Consider the following 23026-nt stretch of genomic DNA (forward strand, 5'->3'; position numbering starts at 1 on the left):
CGTATTTGGCGCCAACGGAGAGGACAAAATGCGTCGTGTAGCGTAGCTTCAAAATGGCAGTGCGCGCCTTGCAAGGCTGGCTGATCCGTCTGCGTGAGCGATGGATGCGGCCATTGCGTGGCACTGTGCGCTGGTGGAGTGCACGGCATGCCATGCCGATCCCGATATGGCGAGCATCGTGTCGTGCACCGGCAAGGCTTTCCTTTCTTCATAGGGAGGCTTTTGATTTCATGTCGTGCTGTGGCGGTATTGCTCGCACCGCATTTTAGGCCCGGCCTCTTTTGTGATCGTTATACATCTGGCAACAACATTGCTAATCTGTTCTCATCTAGCGATCGTGGTATGGAGAGTGGAGTGCACGGCACATTCGTATGATTATTGTTGTGGACCAAGTTAAAGGGCCCGTGCGTTTCGACGGGAGAAAAAAAAATCATAATCGCCAATGACTAAGACCGCATTTTGCTGCATCATCGAGATGCTCTATCTCCCCCTTTCGAGTTGGTTAACCGAGTGTAAGGAGCTATTACCTTCATTAGTTGATATGTTATTGAGAACCTAAAATCATGAGGACATACATTTATGTACACAAACTAAAATAAATAAATGTATAAGAAATTGGTGTTTAATTGGTAAGTTGACAAATGTTCATTAGTGATTACAAGATTCTTTCTGACCTTTAAAAACATTATGAGAGGGTTTGCACGTAACATGAAAAATATTTTTCTCTCTCTAAGGAGTGCACAAAGAAAATTGGCCTAGTTATATCAGGTCAGTTGAATACATTTGTTGAGCTTAATCAAATAGCAAGTTTTCATGTTTGCCGACCAAAGATTTTACCCACCCAATAGTAAAATCTAGCAAATAAAGCAAAAACCAGTAAAGATAGGCAAAGGATTTCCAGACTCTGTGCCATGGGATTGCTCCTATTGTCGAAAGGTTAAAACTTAAAACCATGGAAATTCGTCGCCTGAATGAATGCCTGTGTCGCCGAGCAGTTAAGCTATCTGCGGCCATCTGTGGCCAAGGTGCCGTGATGGCACTCCTTGGATAGGTGGAGTTGCGCGTGTGAGCTTCTCCTCGAGGTCGTGCACCTCGGTAGGCTTGCCAAAGAGCTGCCCGTGAATGTCATCGAGCACAGCCTCGCGGTGTAGTGGCATTTGAGGCGACGGGGTATGGTGTGGTGAAGGGAATCCGAAGGTTCACGGGTTCGCTATTTCTTAGAACAATGAGATGGGTTCGAGGGCGGAAAATCCTATATGACGCTCTCTGTGTTAAGGAGTTGACCAAACTCACAGAGAGCACACCAAGCGATCTAAAATGGGCAGGCCCTTTTTGTTCATAAATTCAAAAAATGTTTGGAAGTTTCAAGTTTTATTCAAATTTTCAAAAAACGTTTGTGTTTTTGGAAAGTGTTTGGAATTTTCAAAAATGACATATTTTACATAAGAATTTTAAAAATATTCATGTTTTCAAAAAATCACAAACTAAAAATGTACGGGAATATATAAAAAGTTCACGTGTGCCAAAAGTTGTTTGCTTTTAAAAAAATTCAAAATTCAAAATGTTCTTGATTTCAAATTTTGTCCACAAATTCAATGAAATGTTCCCGTTTTCAAACTTATGTTCAGGAATTAAAAAAGGTCTCCGTTTTTTAAAACTTGTTCACAAATGCAAAACAAGTTCCTGTAGTTAAAATTTATGCACAATTGAAACATTGTTCACAGTTTTTTTAAACAGTTTGTTAAAATTTGTTCGGAATTAAAAAGAATTATTCTGAATTTCAAGAAGAGTTTCAAAAAAAGTCAAAATATTCGATCTGCCCCTGCAGTTAATTCTTAAACTTTTGTGCGGCATAATAGTCACAAATATGCATAGGCTTCACTGGCTAGCAATATGCCTCCGCAAGGTGTTGGTTGTGAGTTAGATTCCTCAGTATTACACCAAAAATATTTATATTTTTCCACTGCTTGTGGGCTGGCCCAGACGGGGTCTCCCCCTTGCGAAACAAAGCGTTTTTTTAATCAAACGAAACGTTTTTTTTTTCACTTACAGGTGACATTGGTGGGCAATATTTTACAACTTTGAGGGCAATTTACGTGATGGACGAACAGAAATTTTTGTCCATTTTTAGTAGGTACAAATATAGATAAAGATTTCAGGTGGGCTGGGTACGCCGTGCGTCCATGCGGCCGTTCAACTAATTTTTTTTACCCCCTCAAAAAATAAAGCTAATGTTTTTTTCAGGTGGGCTGGATACATACAGCTAATGTGTTGCTTTGTTTGCATAATCTTGGAGTGTCCTTTTTATAATTTCAACAACTACTGTATGGTCCCTTTTATCTAGTTTTGCTTTGTATACATAATCTTGGAGAGCCCTTTTTTTATTTTGAATAAATATAATCATCACCCCTGTTCATTTGCATCTTTATGGAGATTTTGTGCTTGGCTTTGCTATTTTACTCGTTGTGCTTCACTTTTATCCCTTGGAGTAACAGAATTGGCAATATGCGGCTATAATTCTGCGCTTCACTTGTATTTTGTTAGAAGTTAAAGGATTTGGGTGGCACTTGTTTCAGTGATCTATCTTGAGCATATTATCTTTGGTTTAGTACCAGAAATTAAGTCTTGCATGCTTAGGATGGTAATTAAATTGATGGAAACACTAGAGGAGAGTCTATTTCAATAGCTGTGTTTTTGGCTTTGGTTTTAGGTAATTCTTATCACTAAGGATTTGTATGCAAAGTAGCTATTGCTATTTGAAGATAGGATAATGTAGTCATTGTTTAAAATGAACCTTTGTCTTTCTTTCACCTAATAAAAAAATGGGGATTCTAATGAGAAGCTGGAACTGATTAGTTTTATTTGCATGCAGCCATTATAGACTAGCGTCATTGATGCGCCCGGGTGCGAACGATGTTCTTGAACCTACCAATCAAACCAAATGGGATACTTGGCTTGTTTGTACTATGCTCTAGTAATGTCGTGAGCCACTACTTGGTTGATGAGTTATTTATGATTAACATAAGTCTCTGAGCTTTGAGCTTGAACTACATTAAACCTTTATTGCTAGCCTCTTTGGTAGTGAGCATTGCTCGCTCTCACATTGAGGCATGGTGCATCATTCGCTAGTACATCCAAACCCCGTGGGAGAAATTTCACTTGTTCTCCTACACATAAACTCAATCATCTCCTCAAAACAGCCACCATACCTAACTACTCATGACATTTTCATAGTCGTTCAGAGTAAATTGCCATGCACTCCCATTTATGTTACATGATAGAGATATGTTGTCATTATCATATGCTTTGCATGGTCATTATAGCTGGCACTGTGTTTTTTATGACTTTTCCATTTTTTTCATTATAAACATTGTTACACTAGATCATTGCTATCCAAGTACACTGCCAGAGGTATCATGTAGAGGGATTCTTTCATGTTCATAGCAAGAGCTATGTTTGCATTTGGATGAAGTTGAGTAATGATCATTATTGAAAGGTGTTGCTTCTACCTTAGAAAATAAGAGATCCAATTTTTTTTAGAAAATAGTCCAAATAATAAAAAAAATGTGTCAAGGAGGCACCAAAAAAGTGTGTGTGAAAAAGAAGGAGCAACACCGGTATCCTTTTTACAGTACACATGCAAAAGTGCTTCAAAGTAACGTTAAGTGCTCATACTAGAAAATTTCATGAGTGCTTCAAAGTAGCACCACTTCATTGCATTCCATTATCGAGAGTACATGATTTCATACATACTACTGGGGAACTTCACATTATAGAACTTGACTTGTATACTCCAATGATGAGCCTCCTCAAATGAGCTCTAGATCTTCATGAGCAGGCAAGTTAGATGCACTCCCATTAGTCCATAGGAGAGCTCTCGTTCATATTTAGCTTCATGTGCATCCTAATTGTATGGCAACAACTACTTCTTGCACAATATGGATCATAAGGTCTTTCTCTTGTCCTAATGTTCAGCTGCATTGTTGCAAGACTTTCTGAAAAATAATACACAAATATATTCTTATGCGACCTCCACAAAGGTAACAAACTATGTATTTCGAGAGTAGGATATTTTGGACACCGAGCTCCACGAAGGCCTTAATTTCAAAAATTTCAAAATTCAATCTTTTTAGTTTCAAATATTCTAAAAAATACATATTGATACAGGGATGTAATGCGATGTGTATAAAATATCAGGATGAGACACCTTGAATTGCGAGCTGCACAAAAAACTTTCATGGACTTTGAGGGTGAACAATACTATGCTAAAAAGCTTTAGATTTATGTTTTTTGTGTACCTCTCATTTTAACATATTTTGACCTGAAAATTTACACATGTACATTATGTCTCTAGGTATATGTGTAATTTTTTCAGAAAAACTAAAAAGTTAGAATTTTGAAGCTATCAAATTAAGGCCTCCATGGAGCTAGGCCTCCATTTGGCAGTTTCGATGTACTATTCACTATAAAAGTACCTGATTTTTTATACAACTCACAAAGAAAATACTTCATTATGAAAATTTACACACATACAGTATACATCTAGAAGTAATTGTGTATTTGTTTTAAAAAATGGAACTTAAAAATATTTTTGAAAAAGCCTCACTCCAACATCTGCCCTCTATAAATTAATAACGAGGCAACGGACCTATAGAAAACAGGAGTACAATTCTGTAAGGAATAAGTTGCACGTTTCTATCAAGATTCTGAATCTATACAAAGTTGCATTAACAAATAAAAATAGCTGCTCCGCGCTTGGTTCACTAAACTCCAGCTATACAGGGTTTTGCATGAAGCTATTTGCATATAGTGATATCACTTTACTGGACAAATATTGTGAACCGGCAAGATATGATCTTTGTCATAAGAATGGATATGCAGCTCAGCTGAGATGAGCAATGTCGATCTCATCAGGGAGCTTGAAGGTCTCCGCAGCCCCAAACTTCCTCCTGCCATCCTCCCACTCCTCGTCATCCACGTCGTTCTTGTGTTCGTCACTGTGGTCGTTGTGGCCGTGTGACGACAACGGGTCACTGAGGCTCATTGACTTGCAGGGTTCGTTTGCTAGCATGGTCACCTGGCCTTGGTGTGAGATCTCAATGACAATAGTGTCATCGTCCTTTGGGAGGGGCTGCTTCCAAGGTTCCCCGTCGACCCTCATGAAGGTGTGGTCCACCACGCCTTTGTGGAACTCGAAGCGGATCCTGTGGGCCTGGTTTTGCAAGATGCCAGCATGAGATTGCAGGGTGGGAAGAAGAGAGTTTTGATGCAGGAAGTTGCAAAAACACATTAATGCACTGTAGCAAGCAATCTTGTCCAATATTCAGTTGTGAGATGCCAACAGGACGGGAGGGACGAAAGAAACACTTCATACCTGTGCAAGGCGATGGCCGTGCCCATTAGGAGCCAACAGAACCAGCCCGTGCCAAGCATCGCGGAACCCGACAACCTCAATAAGGCCATCATCGACGTAAGGCAGTGTGAACTCCGTCTGCACATTGCCACGGAAAACATATGAATCATATCAACATGCAGCTCAAACAAAAATTGATGGGGCATGGCGCATGGGAACTCACATTTATTCTCCTTGCGCCAGGATCGCCCCATGGATTCAAACCTCCGGAAAAACTAGGTAGGTTCACACAGACGATTGATCGAATGCTGCAAGAGATAAAGTAGCACAGATTACAACTCCATCTACTACCCAAGAATGTTACAGAAATGATGTCATGATATAAGTAGACCACAAAGAGTATGTTGTAAGACAGAACAGAAGAACAGAGTGACCAAAAAATTCCATCATATTTGTAAGCATGTATGCTTAAATTACAGTATACAAGAATAGAATAAAATGCACTGTAGTGAACTGGAAGACATCAAAGTTCACCTGTGATGAATTTGTAGTTCTTCCCAGTGGCCACCAGGCTTTTTCATGACCTTCACCTTTGCAAAGTGAGGAATATTCCTGGAACAAAGCATTCCAGCTTATCAACAAAGGAGATGAAGATACCAACTTCACAAATATGTAATGTATAACCTTTTGTAACCTAAAATAGTCAAGAAATAAGCTGAAGACTTGATCTGAATTACAAATAAATAAATTAGCCTTGAAATGTGGCTTGTAAAGTACACTCCCCTTGCACTTTATTGGCAGGGCTCTTGGAGTTCTGTGTTCTGTTTTTCATATAAAATTAGGGGTTGGATCCAATCAACAAACTACCTCGAAGACGGATGACTTAGAGAAGCGCAAAACCATCCTTGTTTAAGTCCAAGCTTAGCATATTGTCCCTGTATAGATGATTGCATTAACAATTCACAAGGCTCGGCATAACTTGAAAAGCACTATCTGGTCATTTGTCTAATCGACAACACGGGATGGTAAGGAGATTGTCTCCTGAAGAATACAAAAAAAGAAACCTGATTTGTCAGCTGATTTTTGAATTTATCTGGATTTCTCTTCCTTTCAGTATGAAATGCATAAGATATTTCTGCATCCATCCCTGCAACATGCAAAAACATGATCATCATGTCTGACAACCCAGGTTTTTCACAGCAATATATGCTTGAGGGTTCATGAAAGGAACTTGAGATTTTTAATCTGCTATGGAATTAAACAGCTAGACACTGTAGGGTACATACATAAAGTTCATTCATAAACAGTTAAACAAGTAGAAAGCGTACGGTATGTGGTTCATGTTGGCAATAAATTAGGTAGATACATAGAGAAACCCTTACCCATACTAAAGTAATTCCAAAATCCTCCGCGGAATGTGTGGTAACCTTCCTGGAGAAACAAGGAAAAACAAACATGGAAACTTTGAATTAGATTTGGTAACAAGTTGTCTTACTTTGATGGAACATATTTATCAAGAAACATAATACCATAAGAAATACTTGCACAAAGATATATTTTTTCTCGACATGCGTGTTGGGATCCTCCTTATGTGAGATGTGAGGAGATGACCATTTGAAGACTCTAGTCAGTCCAAAGTTTTGCAAGAGCCCACTACCAATTAGTGTTGTGACCTAAGGACATTTTTAGACTTTGAACAAGGGGAAAGCAGGATGTCTAGCCTCCCATACAGAAGCCACCAACACAAGCAACAAATTTCAGGTTAGCCCCCATTGGAGAAGAGAAGAGAAAGCCAAGAGATAAAGGAAGGAGAGGAAGATTAAAGAAATAAGCTTGCCATCGAGCAAAGGTATCTCATCCCCAAAGGTTTTTATTCTTCAAGCTGTCGTTCCAATATGTTGGTTAGATTCTTCCAATCCCTAGCTCTTGCAGCCACAAATCTTATTGTCATCCAAGATAGAGAAATCTCGAGAGAGCCTAGAAGATTAGGGTGGCTTCGGCTCGTGATTTTTACCCCAACTTGGGGTTTTCTGTGTAAATATCTGGTGTCTCGGTGTGTTGATATTGCTATTGCAGTTCAGAGGTTCTCTTGACTTGGACAATGATTATTTGTTGTGTGGGTTGCTTCCTCCATATAGGTTGTTGCATATGTTTCCTTCCGTGCTGAGCAACGACCCTTGAGTTAGTACATTAAGTGGTGCAAGATTATTTTGTTTCCGCTGCAGTTTTAAACCATAAGTATGCTAATTCACAACAAAGTGCTATCAGAGATAGGTTTCCCAGGAGGTTTGCTTATCCCGGTTGCTTGGTTGTTGTTGGAGTTGCTGCTCACAATGTCCATGGAAGCCCATGATGTAAGACATCCTTTGCTGGAAGCCCATGATGTAAGACATCCTTTGCTGGAAGGATTTATATGAGCCAGTTGTGAAAGATAATATACCTACCAGTGTCATGGAAGAAGAATGGAGAGTGTTGAACCGAAAAGTGGTATATATGATTCGTTTGTACATCAATCGTAATATATTCCACCATGTTGTAAATCAAACAAACAGGTATGTGATGTGGCAGAAGTTGGAATCCATGTATGAGAAGAAGAATCCATGGTGGCCCCGGTAGTCAAAATACTTGCAAAGATTGAGTGCCGAGATGGCAGCAGTGTGATTGAGCACTTGAATGTCTTCCAATGCCATATAAATCAACTCTCGACCATGAAGATCAACTTTGAGGACGAGGCGCAATCATTATTGTTGCTGAGTTCCATGCCTGATAGTTGGAACACCCTCATCATGTCACTTGGCAATTCAGCTCCGGATGGTAAGCTGGTATTGGAAATGGTGAAGAATAGTATGTTGAATGAAGAAGACAAAAAGAAGGAAAAGGGTGAGAATGACGCCTCTTCTGCTGATGTGTATTTGGCTAAAACCCATGGGAATAAGGAGAACCGTGAACGCAGTCATGCACGATTTCAGCAAGGCATGGGTTAATCCAGGGAGATCAAAGTCAAGATAGAGAAAAGAGTTTACTTCCTTTCATTGGGGTAATCTGGGAACACAAGAGTGGTTGCAAGAAATACAAAAAAGAGCTTGCAGAGGGTAAACATGCAAACAAAATCGAGCAAAAAGCTAAGAATAACTCGACCATGATTGCACAAGATAAGGACTATTTAGTTATTGAAGATGAAGAATTTTATAATGTTGTCCGTGATGATGCAATGAGTTGTGGATTCAGGTGCGGCCTTTCACATTACATCACACAAAGAGTAATTCAAATCCTACACTAGTGGCATTACTAGCCAAGTGAGGATGGGAATAGTGGTTCGTCCACCATTCGTCAACACAGGTTGCAGGTTGGTGCTCGATGACGTGAGACATGTTCCGGATATAAAGTAGAATCTATTATCTGTGGGCAAGTTTGATTGTATCAACATAGGGTTGTTGGAGACATGCCCTAAAGGCAATCTAATGATGATTATTTACTTATGTATTCATGAGTTATTTGTATTTTCCTTGAACAACATCACTGATATGTATCAATAAATATGTGACTTGTTTGTGAGACTATATATTATCTGATTTTTTTTTAATGGTCCATAGTCGATAAGGTTATGCGGACACACACCCTTTGACTAGTATACGATTCGGTTGATGACTATGTTTCACAAGTCATGGGCATAGAGATGCCAACCCGATAGTATGGACTCGGGGATGGAGATCACCGAGCAGACAAACCCACTATGAGACGCAATGAGACCCACTACGAGTCGCAGTGAGATCAGGGGCGGAGCCAGGAATTAGACATAGGGGGGCGAGTCGGAAATTTAAATTTTCACAGCCCGTGACGAGTTATAAACGACTTCCTTAAACAATTATTTTTACAAATAGAATCTAAAGCTTAGCTCGTAAAATATTGTACCAAAGATAGATCAAACATACAACTAATAAATTTAATTATAAAATAGAAGGATATCAATAAGCAGCAATGTTTATTGGGTTTTTAAAGAAACTTCTTATCGGTAAAAATTAACATATCGTCTTACATGCTTGACTAATAGGCTGCTAGGTAGTAATCCATAAAACAGACTGAACCAGGTACTAGTATAGTGTACGCCAGCGTACCTTTCAAGCCTTAGATCATGCTTGTATACTCGATGGAATCAATGACATGGCTAGATGGCTGAATAAACAAAGCGGTTAATTACATGGAAGCAACTTGCATCTTTGCCTTAGTAGTCTCCTAGCGTCGGCGGCACCGGCGAACGGGAGCAGCGCCTGGCTGTTGGCGAGCGGGATTGGGGGTGCAGCGAGCCATTGAGCGGCGGCAAGAAACCCTAGCGATTAGCGAATTGGGAGATAGATTTTGGATCAGATAAACACACAGACTTAAAGAAATATCAAACTTGTAGGCCTCCTGCCTCTAAACTGATGGTTAGAATGGGTGGATGGGCTACTATTTGGGCTTTAGTTTGCATGGCCATACATTAGCATAATTTGACTTGAGGACCTCACATGTTCTCAGGATGAGGATCGACTCACTTAGGGTCTATCAAACGCTACTCCGCAACTAAGTAGTTATAAAGGTAGCTTTTGGGTGAGTCATGAGATATGCAACGAGACATGGTTGACCAAGATGGGATTTACCCCTCCGATATGGAGAGATATTCTCCAGGGCCTCTCAGTTGATCAGATTCAGAAAGCATGGCCATGTGACTTGGGTTAAGTGTTAACCCGGTTCAGGAATCTGTATCACGGTTTCGAGGAGAGGTCGAGCTACCACAAGGGTGACAAGTACTCGCCTTGAGCTCTGCTCAACAACATATATTGTGAGGCAAAAGGAATGTTGCATATGACATATTGTCGAGGTTCATGAACCAACTTTATGCACACATGGGAGTTGGCATGTTCTGGTAGGAGCCACTACCAACTATCGACTCGGGTGGTGTCCATGTGTAGGTGAACCTATAGGGCCGCACACTTAAGGGGCGGGAGCCATTCGGATTGGATCTGAGTGGAAATTGGGTGTGGCTTCAAGTGTTCAGCCCACGTCGGGATCTATATAAAGGGGAGTGGGAACACCTTTTAGGGTTGATCTTTTCTCTCCCACCACAGCCACCGCTGCCGCCACTTCCCACGCCCATATGTCACGTGACCGGACCGAGCGGTAGCCGCCCGACGCTACTCCTCGTATATGTGGATATCTTGGAGGCATCACATATGTGGTGCTTGGATGAACCGTTCACGGGAACGGCAAGGAGTTATTCAAGGGATCTGGGAGGAACTATTCACGAGAGATCGGCTACACGAGGAGGTGACTAGGTTGATCAGACACACGCACCACCAATTGTACTTTCACTACCATGACTGTGTGTCTAATAGTAAAACCTGATCCGTGATCTATCCCCAGCACTATGATCTTGGTTGCGCGGTAGAAATTTTTATTTTGTGCTAGCATAGCGTTCCGCGTGCCTCAACAAGGGTTACATTTTGTAAACTCCCGCCAAACTATGCGGATAATGCTCTTGATATTATGCACACTCATGTTTGCTCTATGACTGAAATAATCCCTTCATGGAGCATTATAATTTGTGACTTCCATTGATGACCATTCCAGAAAAGTTTTTGTATATGTGATGGAAAACAAGCATCATTTGCTCGAAGCCTTCAAGGTGTTCCATGTGAAAGTTAAAAGAAGTGTGTGAGATAATACAATGGTGGTGAATATGAAGGTCCTTTTGAGAGGCATCGCAGAAAGTATGGCATCAGGCTAGAGAAGAGTAGTATGGCATCAGGCTAGAGAAGAGTTCACCAAAGACACCTTAGCTCAATGGACTTGCAGAGATAATGAACAGGTCAATCAAAGAGATGGTCACAACAATACTCTCTCATGCTAATTTACCTAATCCATTCAGGTTGAAGCATTAATGAACAATGTGTATGTTCTATCTATCTCCCTCACTTCATGTTGCACGTGATATTACTCAGAGAGTTTGGTCAGGGAAAGAGGTGCCATACAAGAACTTGAAGGTTTTTGGCTGCAGTGCATGTTCCAATGGACGAGGGGTCGAAGGTTGATAGCAAGACAAAGCAGTGCATCTAACTCAGCCGACCAAATGAAGAGTTTGGTCATAGATTGTGTGATCCAACCAATAGGAAGATTGTGAGAAGCCAAATGTGTTGTTTGTCGAAGATGAAACAATTGAAAATATTAGGAAACTAGAGAAGCCTTATAATGATGATGCCAATGATGGTCCACCTGATTCAACGCAGGTGCAACAACAAAGAAGCAAAAGAGGTATATTACCTTCCATCAAGTATCCACCACATCAATATGTGTTGAGTGATGCACGTGAGTCCTCATGCTATGAGAAGGCAATGCCTGGTGAGTATAAGAATGAATAGTTGGAAGCCATGAAGGATGATATGAAATCCCTGTATGAGAATGGCACCTTTGAGTTGGTGAGTTTGCTGAAGGGAAAGACACCTCACATCCAAGGTACAAGGCTAGATTGATCCTGGAAGGTTTTAAACAGAAAATGGGTATTGATTACAATGCTCCGGTGGTCACCACAGATAGGAAATTGAGCAACTTGATGTGAAGAAAGCATTCCTACATGATGATCTAGAGGAGGAGATATATATGGAGAACCTAAAGGAATTCATGGTTTTAGGCAAGGAGCACTTAGTTTGCAAATTGAAAATAGTTTGTATGGTTTGAAGCAAGCTCCTCGGCAGTGGTACAAGAAGTTTGATTCTATTATGACTGGGCTTGGTTACATAAAGCACAACCCGATCATTGTGTCCTTATGAAGAGGTATGCCGAGGGTGATTTCATTATTCTCTTGCTTTATTTTGATGATATGTTGATTGTTTGGAATGGTACAAAGATGATTGCTCTCCTCAAGAAGTCATTGAGTAAATCATTTGTCATGAAGGATTTGGGACCAGCTAAGCAAATGCTTGACATGAAAATCTCCCGTGATAGATCAAACAAGTTGTTTTGGCTCCCACTGGAAAGATACATTGAGAAGGTACTTAAAATTTTCAACAAGATGCAACATCTTCTAACTCTCCGTTTGCAGGTCATCACCAACTGGCTGCTAAACAATGTCTTACAAGGAAGAAGGAGAAAGAAGAAATAAGTTTAGTACCATACCAATGTGTTTTGGGCAGTTTGATGTATGCCATGGTGTGGTGTGCACTAGGCCTGATATCGCCTATGCATTTGGAGTTGTTAATCAGTTCATGAAAAATTCAGGCTAATCCTGTTGGAATGCAATGAAATGTTCTAGGTATCTCAAGTGAACTTCAAAATCATGTTTATGATTTGAAAGTGGTGATCATGTATTGCATTGCTATACACATGCAGATTATGATGGTGACATTGACCATAGGAAGTCAACCTCACGATACCTGGTGACTTATGCAGGGGGCAGTGTCATGAAAATCAAGATTGCAAAAATGTGTTTTGACGTCGACCGTAGAAGTTGAGTACATAGTTTTGGCTGATGCATGCAAGGAAATGTTGTGGATAAAGAACTTTTTGCGGGAGATAAGCATGAAGCAAGAGAAGTATGATGTGTTTGCAACAGTCAAAGTGTTATTCACCTTGCCAAGAATTCAAGCTATCACTCTTGTATAATTGGATTTGAGATATCATGAATTCCAAGTTGCTACAACTTGAAAGATCCTTACCAATAAGAATGGTTCGGATATGATGACTAGGATATTGCCAAGCGAGAAGCTACAAGCATGTTGCAAGATAAAGGGCATGACGAGCCCACCTCATGGGTCAGAGGGGGGATTTGTTGACATGTCCTCATGTGGGTTGTGAGGAGATGAACCTTTGAAGCCTTTACGCAGGCCAAAGTTGTGCAAGTGCCCACTACCGATTAGGGTTAATGACCTAAAGACATTTGACTTTGCACAAGGGAAAGGGGCCTCCCATCCAACAACCAACAACAAGTGACAAATATCACGTTAGCCTCCATTGGAGAAGAGAAGAGAAAATCAACAGATAAAGGGAGGGAGAGGAAAATTGAAGGAAAAAACTTGCCATCGAGCGAAGGGGTCTCACTCTAAAGTTTTGAAGTTCAGATCCACCATCTTGTCTCCTTCAAGCTGTGGTTCCACCATGTTTGGTGAGATTGTTCCAACCACTAGCTCTTGCAACCACAAATCTTGTTGTCATCCAAGATATAGAAATCTTGATGTATGAGAGTCTATAGTGCTACCTAGAGAAGAACTTGTTATATCTCATCTATGATAATAAAGAAAGAAGATTTGGATGGCTTCGTACTATGGTTTATTATGTGTGAGCACCTGTACTACAATCGGCAACCACTCCTGGAGGCGCCATTGAAGGTCGAGAAGCTATTCAGCATCTCCACGGAGAAGACTGAAATGTTATTTCTTCCCATGAGTAGACTGGGCCTTGGGCCTTTTTCTTACTTTACTATGGTCGTGGGTCAGTTCCAAAAAGAATAAGATGGTGGTGGGTCACTCCTCAAAAAAAAGATGGTGATGGGTCAGGCTGGGGCAGATGGCACACTAGTTCAGTAAAGCCATTCCTTTCTAGAAGATGGAATTAGGTATCAATTGATCCTTCCCTTTAAAAAATGCTATCAATTGATCATTGTCTAAAAAAACTATTAATTGATCCTAAAAATCGATACTAGGGAATAGCGAACAGGGACGACACTCTCGGTACTCTTGTCCTCCCTACTTTGAATCAATATTTATTCATATATATTTTTCAAATTGATTCCATGTTATAAATTGTCGGCTCACTGTTGTATTAACTTTATTTAGTGATGCATATTTTATATATTAAATTTTGACCTTCATATGTTCATATAGGCCCATTCTATTTCTTATCTTGCTGATTTTGCATTTTAATTCATAGAAATTTCTTTGCTATCGGTTTTACCATACCAAATTGCAACATCGCAAGTGTAATTTGGCTCATAAGATGGTAGCCGCAATTTGGCTTGATATCATGTGCTACCTCTAGCGGCAAACGCTTGATCTTCTATGACCAATGCTTTGATCTCTCGTGCGTCTTGGCTGATGATGCCCCCATCATCGCCTCCGCGTGGCCACATCGAGAGGCCGAGTCGCCAGGAGGAAACTACACCGCGCTCACCAATCACTGTGACCACTAGAATTTAGATCAAGTATGTCTCTTGATAACATTTATAAATTACTTAACATGGATATTGTTTTCGATGCATTTTAAATGTTTATTGATAAAATTGTATATAGGCATATATTGATTATTTTGATGTTTATATTAAAGGGCCCCTGTTCTAGTTTGGCCCCGGGCACCCAAAATCTCAGGACTGGGCCTAGGTTTATACCCCAACTTGGGTGTTTTCCACGTAAAAATTTGGTGTCTTGGTGTGTCTATATTGCTACTACAGTTCAGATATAGAGATTCTCTTGCAGTGAAGAGATGCTGTCTCGGTGTGTTAATATTGCTCCTACAGTTCAGAGATTCTCTTGAAGTGAAGAGATGTTGTCTCCGGGTGTTGTGTGGGTTGTTCCCTTCATATATGGTATTGCATATGTTTCCTTCCGTGTTGGGCAACGATCCTTGAATTACATGAAGTGATGGTGAGATAACTTTATTTTCACTGTGGTTTTAGACCAAAAGTGTGCTAAATCACAAGAATGTTCATCAATCGTGTGACATAATTACTTGACCCACGCCCAAACGTGTGACGCCATTACTTGCATAAATACATGCTTACCACATCGTGGGAGTCACCACTTGAGACACGGTGGAACGCATGAAGTGAATGAGGCAACTCTAAAGGAGCAATGGGTTCACACGGACCTTCTTTTGGAGCTCGCATCCTCAAAATTAGATGCCAGCTGAAACATTAAAGTGGGCTTCAGATTAGTACCTTGCGCATGCATGAAATACATATATGAAGCATGAGGAGATAAAATTAGCACCGAAGCATATACATTGTTGTTAATGTTGACAAGGTAACCATTTTTTAAATCTTTCGAGCAAGCCTTACATGCATCAAATAAATTGAATAAGAAAATATTAAGGTGGCACCTATCAATTTTAATCTCTTTTGCATGCTTCACAAGCCCAAGGAATAATTTTACAGCCTCTTGGTCTGTAGAAGGATTCTTCTTTCCCTGCGATGTAGAATTCAGGATGAATAATAATACTTCCCTACATATAGGAAGTGTGAAAGAAAGAGCTAAATTTGTCAGCCAATAGCATTGGCATCCAAGCTGCAAGAAACCAACAGACATTAAAGAACTTCTACATGTACCGCAGTTTAAAGTTTAAACCAAATAAAACATTAAAACATAACGGCTTCACGCCATGCACAGTACTAGTTCATGCATTGGCACAGACTTCAGCTGAATCATCACTTCTCTGCTACCTTTAACCATGGAGAATAAAGAAACATGATTTGGCTTTTAATGGTTGGAGCAAACTTGAGGCATAAAAAATGAATGGAATTTGTTTTACACACATACTGTACACACTAGTTGATCACCTACCCATCCAAATGAAAATGGAAGGTTGTTTCCAGTTCCCAGAGGTACGGTGGCAATTGGAGGTGGGTGGGAAAGCTTAAGATCACTGACGACCCCAAGCAACCAACTCGCTGTACCATCGCCACCTGCAACCTATCCAAATCTATTCAGTCAAGAGCATGAAATGGAAAGCCAAGAAAGGCATCATCTTCGCATAATATAACTTGAAGATGGTATCACTTACAATTAATCTCATAGTCCTCCAAATTTGAACGGCAAGAATGTCTCCTTCCATCTTGAGCCTTTCAACATTCACATATAAACGCTGCAAAACCTTATCCGGAGCCTCTTCTGAGAGATCAATAACCTGAAAAAGAACTCAGTGGCTCTGACAACAATTCCAAATTCAAAATCCAAAGACAGAATAAGTACCTGGGCTTCATTCAGAAGTTCACGGTATGTTTTGATCAAACTACTTCCAAGTTGACCGCCAGATTTAGAATTGATGAACACTAATACAGGACACTGTGGAGCATGATCAACAAGTACTTGTTGGGCATCTGGTCTCAAGACGTAATCTGGAATGCGGTACTCCTCCAAAGGCCCACATGGCTTCGGATCTCTAGGGGTTTCTATCTCCTCTTCCATCCTGCAGATTAGGTGCACACATTTTAATGATTTAGTTTAACTCAGCAAACTACAATGTCAATGTATAATGATATTTGTTGTATTTAGCATCACGCAAACAACAAATCAAACATATTGACGTCGAGAAGGGTAAATAAAACCCCAAGGGCATAATGAAAAGGGGAATTGAGTTAACCATGAAATAAAAACCTAGGTAAGGCCTTAAATTATCCACAATCATGAGATTTATGTTTTTTAGTTCCTCCAACAGAATAGGAAATTTCAATATTATGTAAGAATTAGCAATCCACTAGATCTAATATTATGTAAGAATTAGCAATCCAGCAGATCTATATTCATATAAGAAACATGAGTGTGAGAGATCTGGAGCATTTTGGTCTTCCATCTTCCTAATTCTTCAAGTATCACGTAAGATTATAATCCTAAATATCATATACAATAATTAAAAAATCATAAGAGGGGGACATTCCACCCTTTTTCTTAGGAAAAGCATAAATAATATGCAGCAAGATATGCAATAATCTTGTCACAGGACAAAAATAATATGCAGCAAGAACAAAAATAATAACCAATTTTTCTCAAGAGGACGGATGCATGCATGCATCTATCACCGCGAAATCATTCACGAAACGGCTATACAGAAGGTATTCTGATCACCAAGGTGCTCGCTAAACAGGGAATTCTCGAATCATGATGTCTAGATAAGAGTAATTTAGCGCGCACCGCGTCCGCCGTTTGATTGCGTACCTGAGATCCCGAGGTGCGCCGTGTACGGGCTCCGCGCGGCCGAGATCTAGGGCGTGTGTGGTTGATCCGATGCTCCGATTTGGAGGGGAATGAATTGGAGCAGGACGAGTGGTATGGTGGGGGAGCGATGAAGAGGGATGATCGGAGGCGCTCCCGTTCTGGATTCACCCGCTCTTTCTCAATCGTTTTGGGCCAGCATGTGCACTGTTCCTCACTCCAAAAATACACAAAGAAGTATGTCCAGTCAAAATATAAATAAAGCCAAACCAAATATAGGGTGATTCCTAGCATACCTAACAAAGACTACAATGCAACATGACACACAAGGGGAAAAAAGAAATGCATATATGTGGATGCCAGTCAGGGGTCGGCGCACCAGGGCCAACGCCGAGGTTGCCGGACATGGCCATGACCCGACCCTCTTGGCCGAAGTCGATGGTGCACGATGCTAGTAGACCCATGTCCGGGCGGGGATCTCTGGGCTCAAGGCACCAACAGTGCCGCCCAATGCACGAGCCAGACCCCCACAATTGCTTAGCAGCCAAATTCGCGCTGAAACACATCGCCTTGGTTGGGGAAGAAGCCAGAGAATCTCTACTTCTAATGGATGACTTGGTGAATAGTCTTCGCGGTTTAATTTCGCTGGTTTTTTTGTCATCCTCCCACCTCCGGTTTTTTTGTCATCCTCCCACCTCTGTTAACTCGCAACCCTCCCGGAAAAAAACCGTGCCAAAAAAACCCTACGATCGATGCCTCGTAATCATGGTGAAGGAGCGACGACCCCTCGATCTATTCGCGACGCGAACGCCGCCGCCTGGCAGATCCCAGGCGCTAGCCGTGGATCCCTTTGCCGGCTCCGAGGGGTCGTGGAGGCGCCGCCGCCGAGGTCCTAAAGGAGGTGCCGCCGCCATCGTTGTGGACCTCCGGGTCGCCACCGGGACACCTCTGCTGAGGTACGCCTTCGCCTTCGCACGCCGCCTACCTCTCCTATCGCGATCCCCTCGATCCCCATTTGCCGCCATCGTACGCACCTCGATCCCCTCGAACGCCCGCGCACAGCCGCCCTCTCCCGTCTCCCCCACACATAGCTGCTCTCTTCCCCGCCAGTGCTGCCCTCTTCCCCGCCCTCAAGCGGGGATGCCCCAGATCGAGTCTCGCAAGTCAGCGGGGCAGCGGCCAGATCTGCCTCGGCCACATCTCGTCCAGATGGATGGCTCTAGGAGAGGTAGATCAAGGGGACAGGTACCGTGTGGGTCTTCTCTTTCGGGACGCCGCTCCGACCCGATCCGGTGAGGAGGCAACCTCTGTGTGCGGCAACGAGGGCGGCGGCCGGCTGCGTGAGAGGTCGATCTGGTCGTGCCTCATTGATGGGATCGGGATGCCCACCGCCGACGGCGCTGCCTTGCTACCAAAGGGGCACCCTGCCGCGGCCAGGGACTCGCTACCGTCGAAGCACGACACCTCACCGCCACGTATGTTGCGTGTTGTTGTGCTGCAGGTCCTTGGGGTTGGGTGCGGCAACTCGCGACTCGAAGATGATCTTTTCTGGTAGGGCGTCGCCGGCGGCGGCGGCACCTGCATAGACCGTCTCGGTGCAACAGAAGAGTTCGGAGTTCACTCCCCGAGAGAACAGCTCTGCATGTACATTTGTTGAAAGACTGATCTGCTGAACTTTCGATGATTTCGATTTGTCTCTGACATAACCTTTCCTCTTTTCGTTGATACGTCCGAAAGAGATCCTTATTTCACCTTTTGTTTATAGGTATTCAACGTGAGGAATTTCATACTTTTGGAGTGGAGGAGTAAATTGCACAAAAGTACCACAATTGGGGCATTGGAAACAGATTGGTACCAAGTTTCGTAATTTTTACATGTCAGTACCAAGTCTGGGACTAGACGGTACAAAAAGGTCTAAATCGCGTATAAACGCGTATTGACAGTGTATCTGACCGGCAGGGCCCGCCTGTCAGCTACTGACGTGGCATTTTTTTGCAGAAACCCCCCGCACGGTGGCGCCCGGTCTGGATCGAGGGGAGGATCCCTCGAGCCCGAGCTCCCACTCGCATCACCGCGGCCCCCGCTTGCGCCGGAGCTGCCCCTGCTCGCACCGCCGCGGCATCTGCTCATGCCGTCGTGGCCTCTACTCGCGCCTTCCCTCTCCGCCGCGGCCTCTCCTCGCGTCGTGGCCTCTCCCCCCTCCGCGGCGGCGCCCGATCTGGATCGAGGGGAGGAGCCCCTCGAGCCCGTGCTCCTTCGCCTCCCGTAACCCCCGCCCCGCCCTGGCCTCCTCCTCGCCACGCGTGAGGACGAAGGAGGTGCGGGGGGTTTCTGCAAAAAAAAGTGCCACGTCAGCAGCTGACAGGCGGGCCCCGCCGGTCAGATACACGGTCAATACACGTTTATACGCGATTTAGACCTTTTTGTAACGTCTAGCCCCAGACTTGGTACTGACACGTAAAAATTACCAAACTTGGTATCAATCTGCTTCCAATGCCCCAATTGTGGTACTTCTGTGCAATTTACTCGGGGTGGAGCTATCAAATATATGTGTGCTCGATGTTGGTCTTTTAATCCGGATCCCTCGCTGAAGGTGCTTGATGTTGGTGTTTGAATACTGCTGCTGTACTTCAAGGTCTGTAGAAGCTCTTGCAATGGATTCTTTTTAATGATATTATAGTTTATTTTCGTTTAGATTTGGTATTGTTGGTCTGTCCACTTAACCCAGTCTGTGGCAGCAGCTTTTCATGTCGTTTCCTCGCCAACATATGTCATAATTTATCATGTACGCGTGCAAATGGTTTTTGGCTATAGTATGAGTATATGGTTCAGAGAAGTTCGGTCAGATGAAAAGCATGCTTAGCATCTCATAGTCGTAGGCTATTCCTTTTAACATTGAAGCCATCCAGGTTTTCAATTACGGAGATGATTTGGAAACTCAGCATAGAAAATTATTTACTCTAATGCAGATTACACATATTAAGGCCTTTATTCTTTTATATTTGTGCTCGTACTAGGCAATATAAGGTCTCCAGTGCAAGCATTAGCCCATCTTTAGCGCTCATAAGTACACTCTTGCTAAGATTAATCTTTGATATATATAATTCATTGCCTGGATATAGTTTGCTCTGAATGTTTTTTTGCTCTTTAGTCTATGAAGAATTACAAGGAGGAGGATAATAGAGCAGCAACTAGAGCTGACCATTGGCCTATAAATGCAGCAATGTTCTTCTAGAGGTGTGATGTTGGTGGTGATTTTCTTATCCGGGGATATGGATGGGGCGGGTCTGTGGGCACCATGCTGACGCGGAGAAGGAGGTGCAGGTAGCAGGGTGCTTGAGGTGAGGTGGCTGCAGGGTTGCTCGAGAAGAACAGGCTCATCAGCACCACCTAGATGCCTTTGTCATCAGCAATGTGGACAAGGTGCAAAAGGGATATCTCCCTTACCTCTTATTTAGTCTGAAAAATTTAGCAATGTTTGGTTTGGCAGATTTAACAGTCGTTGGTTTGGAAATTTGTTACCTATAGAAGTATATGAATAACATGACTAATATTTATTGAATTTATAGGGTTATTGTTTTTTTTCTACAAAGTCAGTTGTTACATTAGGAAGAACATCGTCTAAAATCTTGACAACATAAAGGAGCATAGAGTTAATAGATTATGAAATCCTGATGCACCCTTCACTAATTTTTGAACACATTTATATTATCCAGGTTCCGACCTCATTCGCTGTGATGTCTTTTTTATGTGGGCGAGCAAAACATTTTTGGGAATGATACTCCCAAACTTTGATTTCTTGGTTGTCGAATCATGGTGTTGATTAGATTTTATTTAACCTTAAATAATCTATTTATATTGCGGCTGTGTCTTTTAGCTCATCCTTTAGTTTCTCTTCTCCACTTCGCACAAGATTTTATTGTAGGCTACCAAGTACAGTTATACCACTTAAATTCTTCCTATCTGATTATGCAAAGCTTGTTCTATACTCATTGAACTTTGTTAGATAGTAGGCCATCCTATCATTGTGCCTAAATATATATGTTTCCCTGTGTTTATAGTATCTTAGTCCAGTAAAATGAATGTTCTCGAGTAATTAGAGGTATTTGGATCAAGTGAATGTGGGAATACCACTAAAATCGAAATCATAATTAAAAAATATTGACCTTTTTCTTCAGGGCGTCTGTTCCTCCTCCCATGGTCAGCACCACCAGCTACTCTGAATCTCCTATCAGAATAGTATGAACTATTAAATAGGGAACTTAATGCTTATCATTGTTGATGTACATATGTACAACTAACAATGTTTGTGCTGCAACCAGCTTACTTTATTGAATTTTTAACATAGCTTTCTATTTCTGAGGCAACGCATGAGCATGGCGTTGTCGTGGTAGAGCCCAAAATGAATGGTGGTTCCAGTATAGAAGTAGGAGGTACTAGCACTAAGATGGGAAAGCGGTTGCCACCCTTGTCCCTTGTTGCTGGCCTGCCATGACGACATCAATCACTGGCTCATTTAGAACACGAGTTACTGGATTTAGTGAGAAGCCTGAGGGTTGTGAGTTAGCGGGATGGGGGTTGGGGTTGGTCTGTTCAGCTACGGTTGTCTAAGTGGAATAATTTCACTACATTAGAAAATGTGGCAAATTGCATGAGCAAGTGGTTCAATAATTTTTTCAGGGGATGTTGCCTAATTTCTACAGTAAGCAAATAAACAGTGTGATGAACTTAATAACTCTCTATCTTTATTTGCTATTTCTCTTATTCATACCGTATTTTCCCCATTTATACATGTAATGATGGTGAACTTAGACTTTGTGTAAGGTGAGCCATTCTATTTCCTTGAGCTTAACACCTCTGTATTCTTATTTCTCCAGAAAGCTTTCAGACGATACTCACACCATCCGATTCCTTGAAACATGAAGTGTTTATCTGATCTGTTACAATCCAAGGTTTGTTTATTAGCCATATTATTTATATTCATAAGTAGTATATAGTTGCCTCAGAACTGTTAATATGATTTTGGATGATATATTATGATGCTAACAAGGAGGTTACTGGAGCTCATTAAAATAGCAGTATGAAATAAGCCTGCATATATTTGTTGGTTTTCAATTTAAGCCTTTCAACTCAACTGAAATTATTATTTGTACATTATTTACTGACATTTACCTCCTGTTTTGCAGGCTATATAGAATGTTTGCATGTTTTAATCAAGAAGTCCTCAATAGGTGGACTGGCTCAAAATGGAGAAGCATGCTGGTAGCTCTTCTGTTGATTGTATTAAGCATTTAAGTTCGTAGCAATTCATAATGTCAATATCTTTGGGATGCTTTGTAATATTTTAGAAAACTGTGTTTTTTTGGCCTGATCTTGCGTGCTGTCCATAGACGTCCCCATTTCCTTCTCACATATGGTATTGGTTTTCAGATAGCTTAGACATACGGAGACAATTTGGTGGTGTCAATTCTCTCTCTCTCTCTCTCTCTCTCTCTCTCTCTCTCTCTAATAGAATAACGAACAACCGATAAGACTAATATTATAGACCTTCTCCTCGGTCCTACCGTGCATTATTTGACTTTTGTGCTAAGACAAGGAAAATATGTTGTGAACTTGTGAGTTGTGACCTACTCCCTCCGTTCCTAAATATAAGTCTTTTGGAGATTCCAATCTGGACTACATACGAAGCAAAATGAGTGAATCTATATTCTAAAATATGTACATATATACATATGTATGTAGTTCGTATTGGAATCTCTAAAAATACTTGAATTTAGGAATG

The 23026-nt window shown here is 41.7% G+C and overlaps 1 protein-coding gene and 1 long non-coding RNA gene across 2 annotated transcripts; one reads left to right on the forward strand and one right to left on the reverse strand.

The window, feature by feature from the left end:
* Positions 1-4537: 4537 nt before the first annotated feature.
* LOC109745063 (diacylglycerol kinase 1-like) lies at positions 4538-17520 on the reverse strand. The gene is made up of 13 exons (XM_020304202.4): positions 17248-17520; positions 16285-16501; positions 16097-16219; positions 15877-16005; positions 15416-15501; positions 15099-15222; positions 6736-6784; positions 6418-6500; positions 6221-6288; positions 5888-5965; positions 5577-5661; positions 5375-5491; positions 4538-5212 (listed from the first exon to the last, which is right to left on the reverse strand). The coding sequence occupies exons 2-13, from the start codon at positions 16498-16500 to the stop codon at positions 4883-4885; spliced, it is 1488 nt and encodes a 495-aa protein (XP_020159791.1). The 5' UTR covers position 16501; positions 17248-17520; the 3' UTR covers positions 4538-4882.
* Positions 17521-17965: 445 nt separating this feature from the next.
* Positions 17966-22613, forward strand: LOC109745069 (uncharacterized). Its single transcript, XR_002228442.2, has 7 exons — positions 17966-18200; positions 18746-18888; positions 19010-19156; positions 19243-19879; positions 20466-20667; positions 22122-22196; positions 22431-22613. It is a non-coding gene; the product is annotated as an uncharacterized lncRNA (long non-coding RNA).
* The last annotated feature ends 413 nt before the right edge of the window (positions 22614-23026 follow it).

Source organism: Aegilops tauschii, chromosome 7, assembly GCF_002575655.3.
Source record: "Aegilops tauschii subsp. strangulata cultivar AL8/78 chromosome 7, Aet v6.0, whole genome shotgun sequence".
NCBI lineage: Eukaryota > Viridiplantae > Streptophyta > Magnoliopsida > Poales > Poaceae > Aegilops > Aegilops tauschii.

Coding starts and splice junctions, on each gene's coding strand:
- LOC109745063 (XM_020304202.4), bottom strand. CDS start 16,500: ATGGAAGAGGAGATAGAAACCCCTAGAGATCCGAAGCCATGTGGGCCT. Junction 16,220..16,284: donor AACTTCTGAATGAAGCCCAG/GTACTTATTCTG, acceptor GTTCTTTTTCAG/GTTATTGATCTCTCAGAAGA. Junction 6,501..6,735: donor TTGGAATTACTTTAGTATGG/GTAAGGGTTTCT, acceptor TGCATGTTGCAG/GGATGGATGCAGAAATATCT.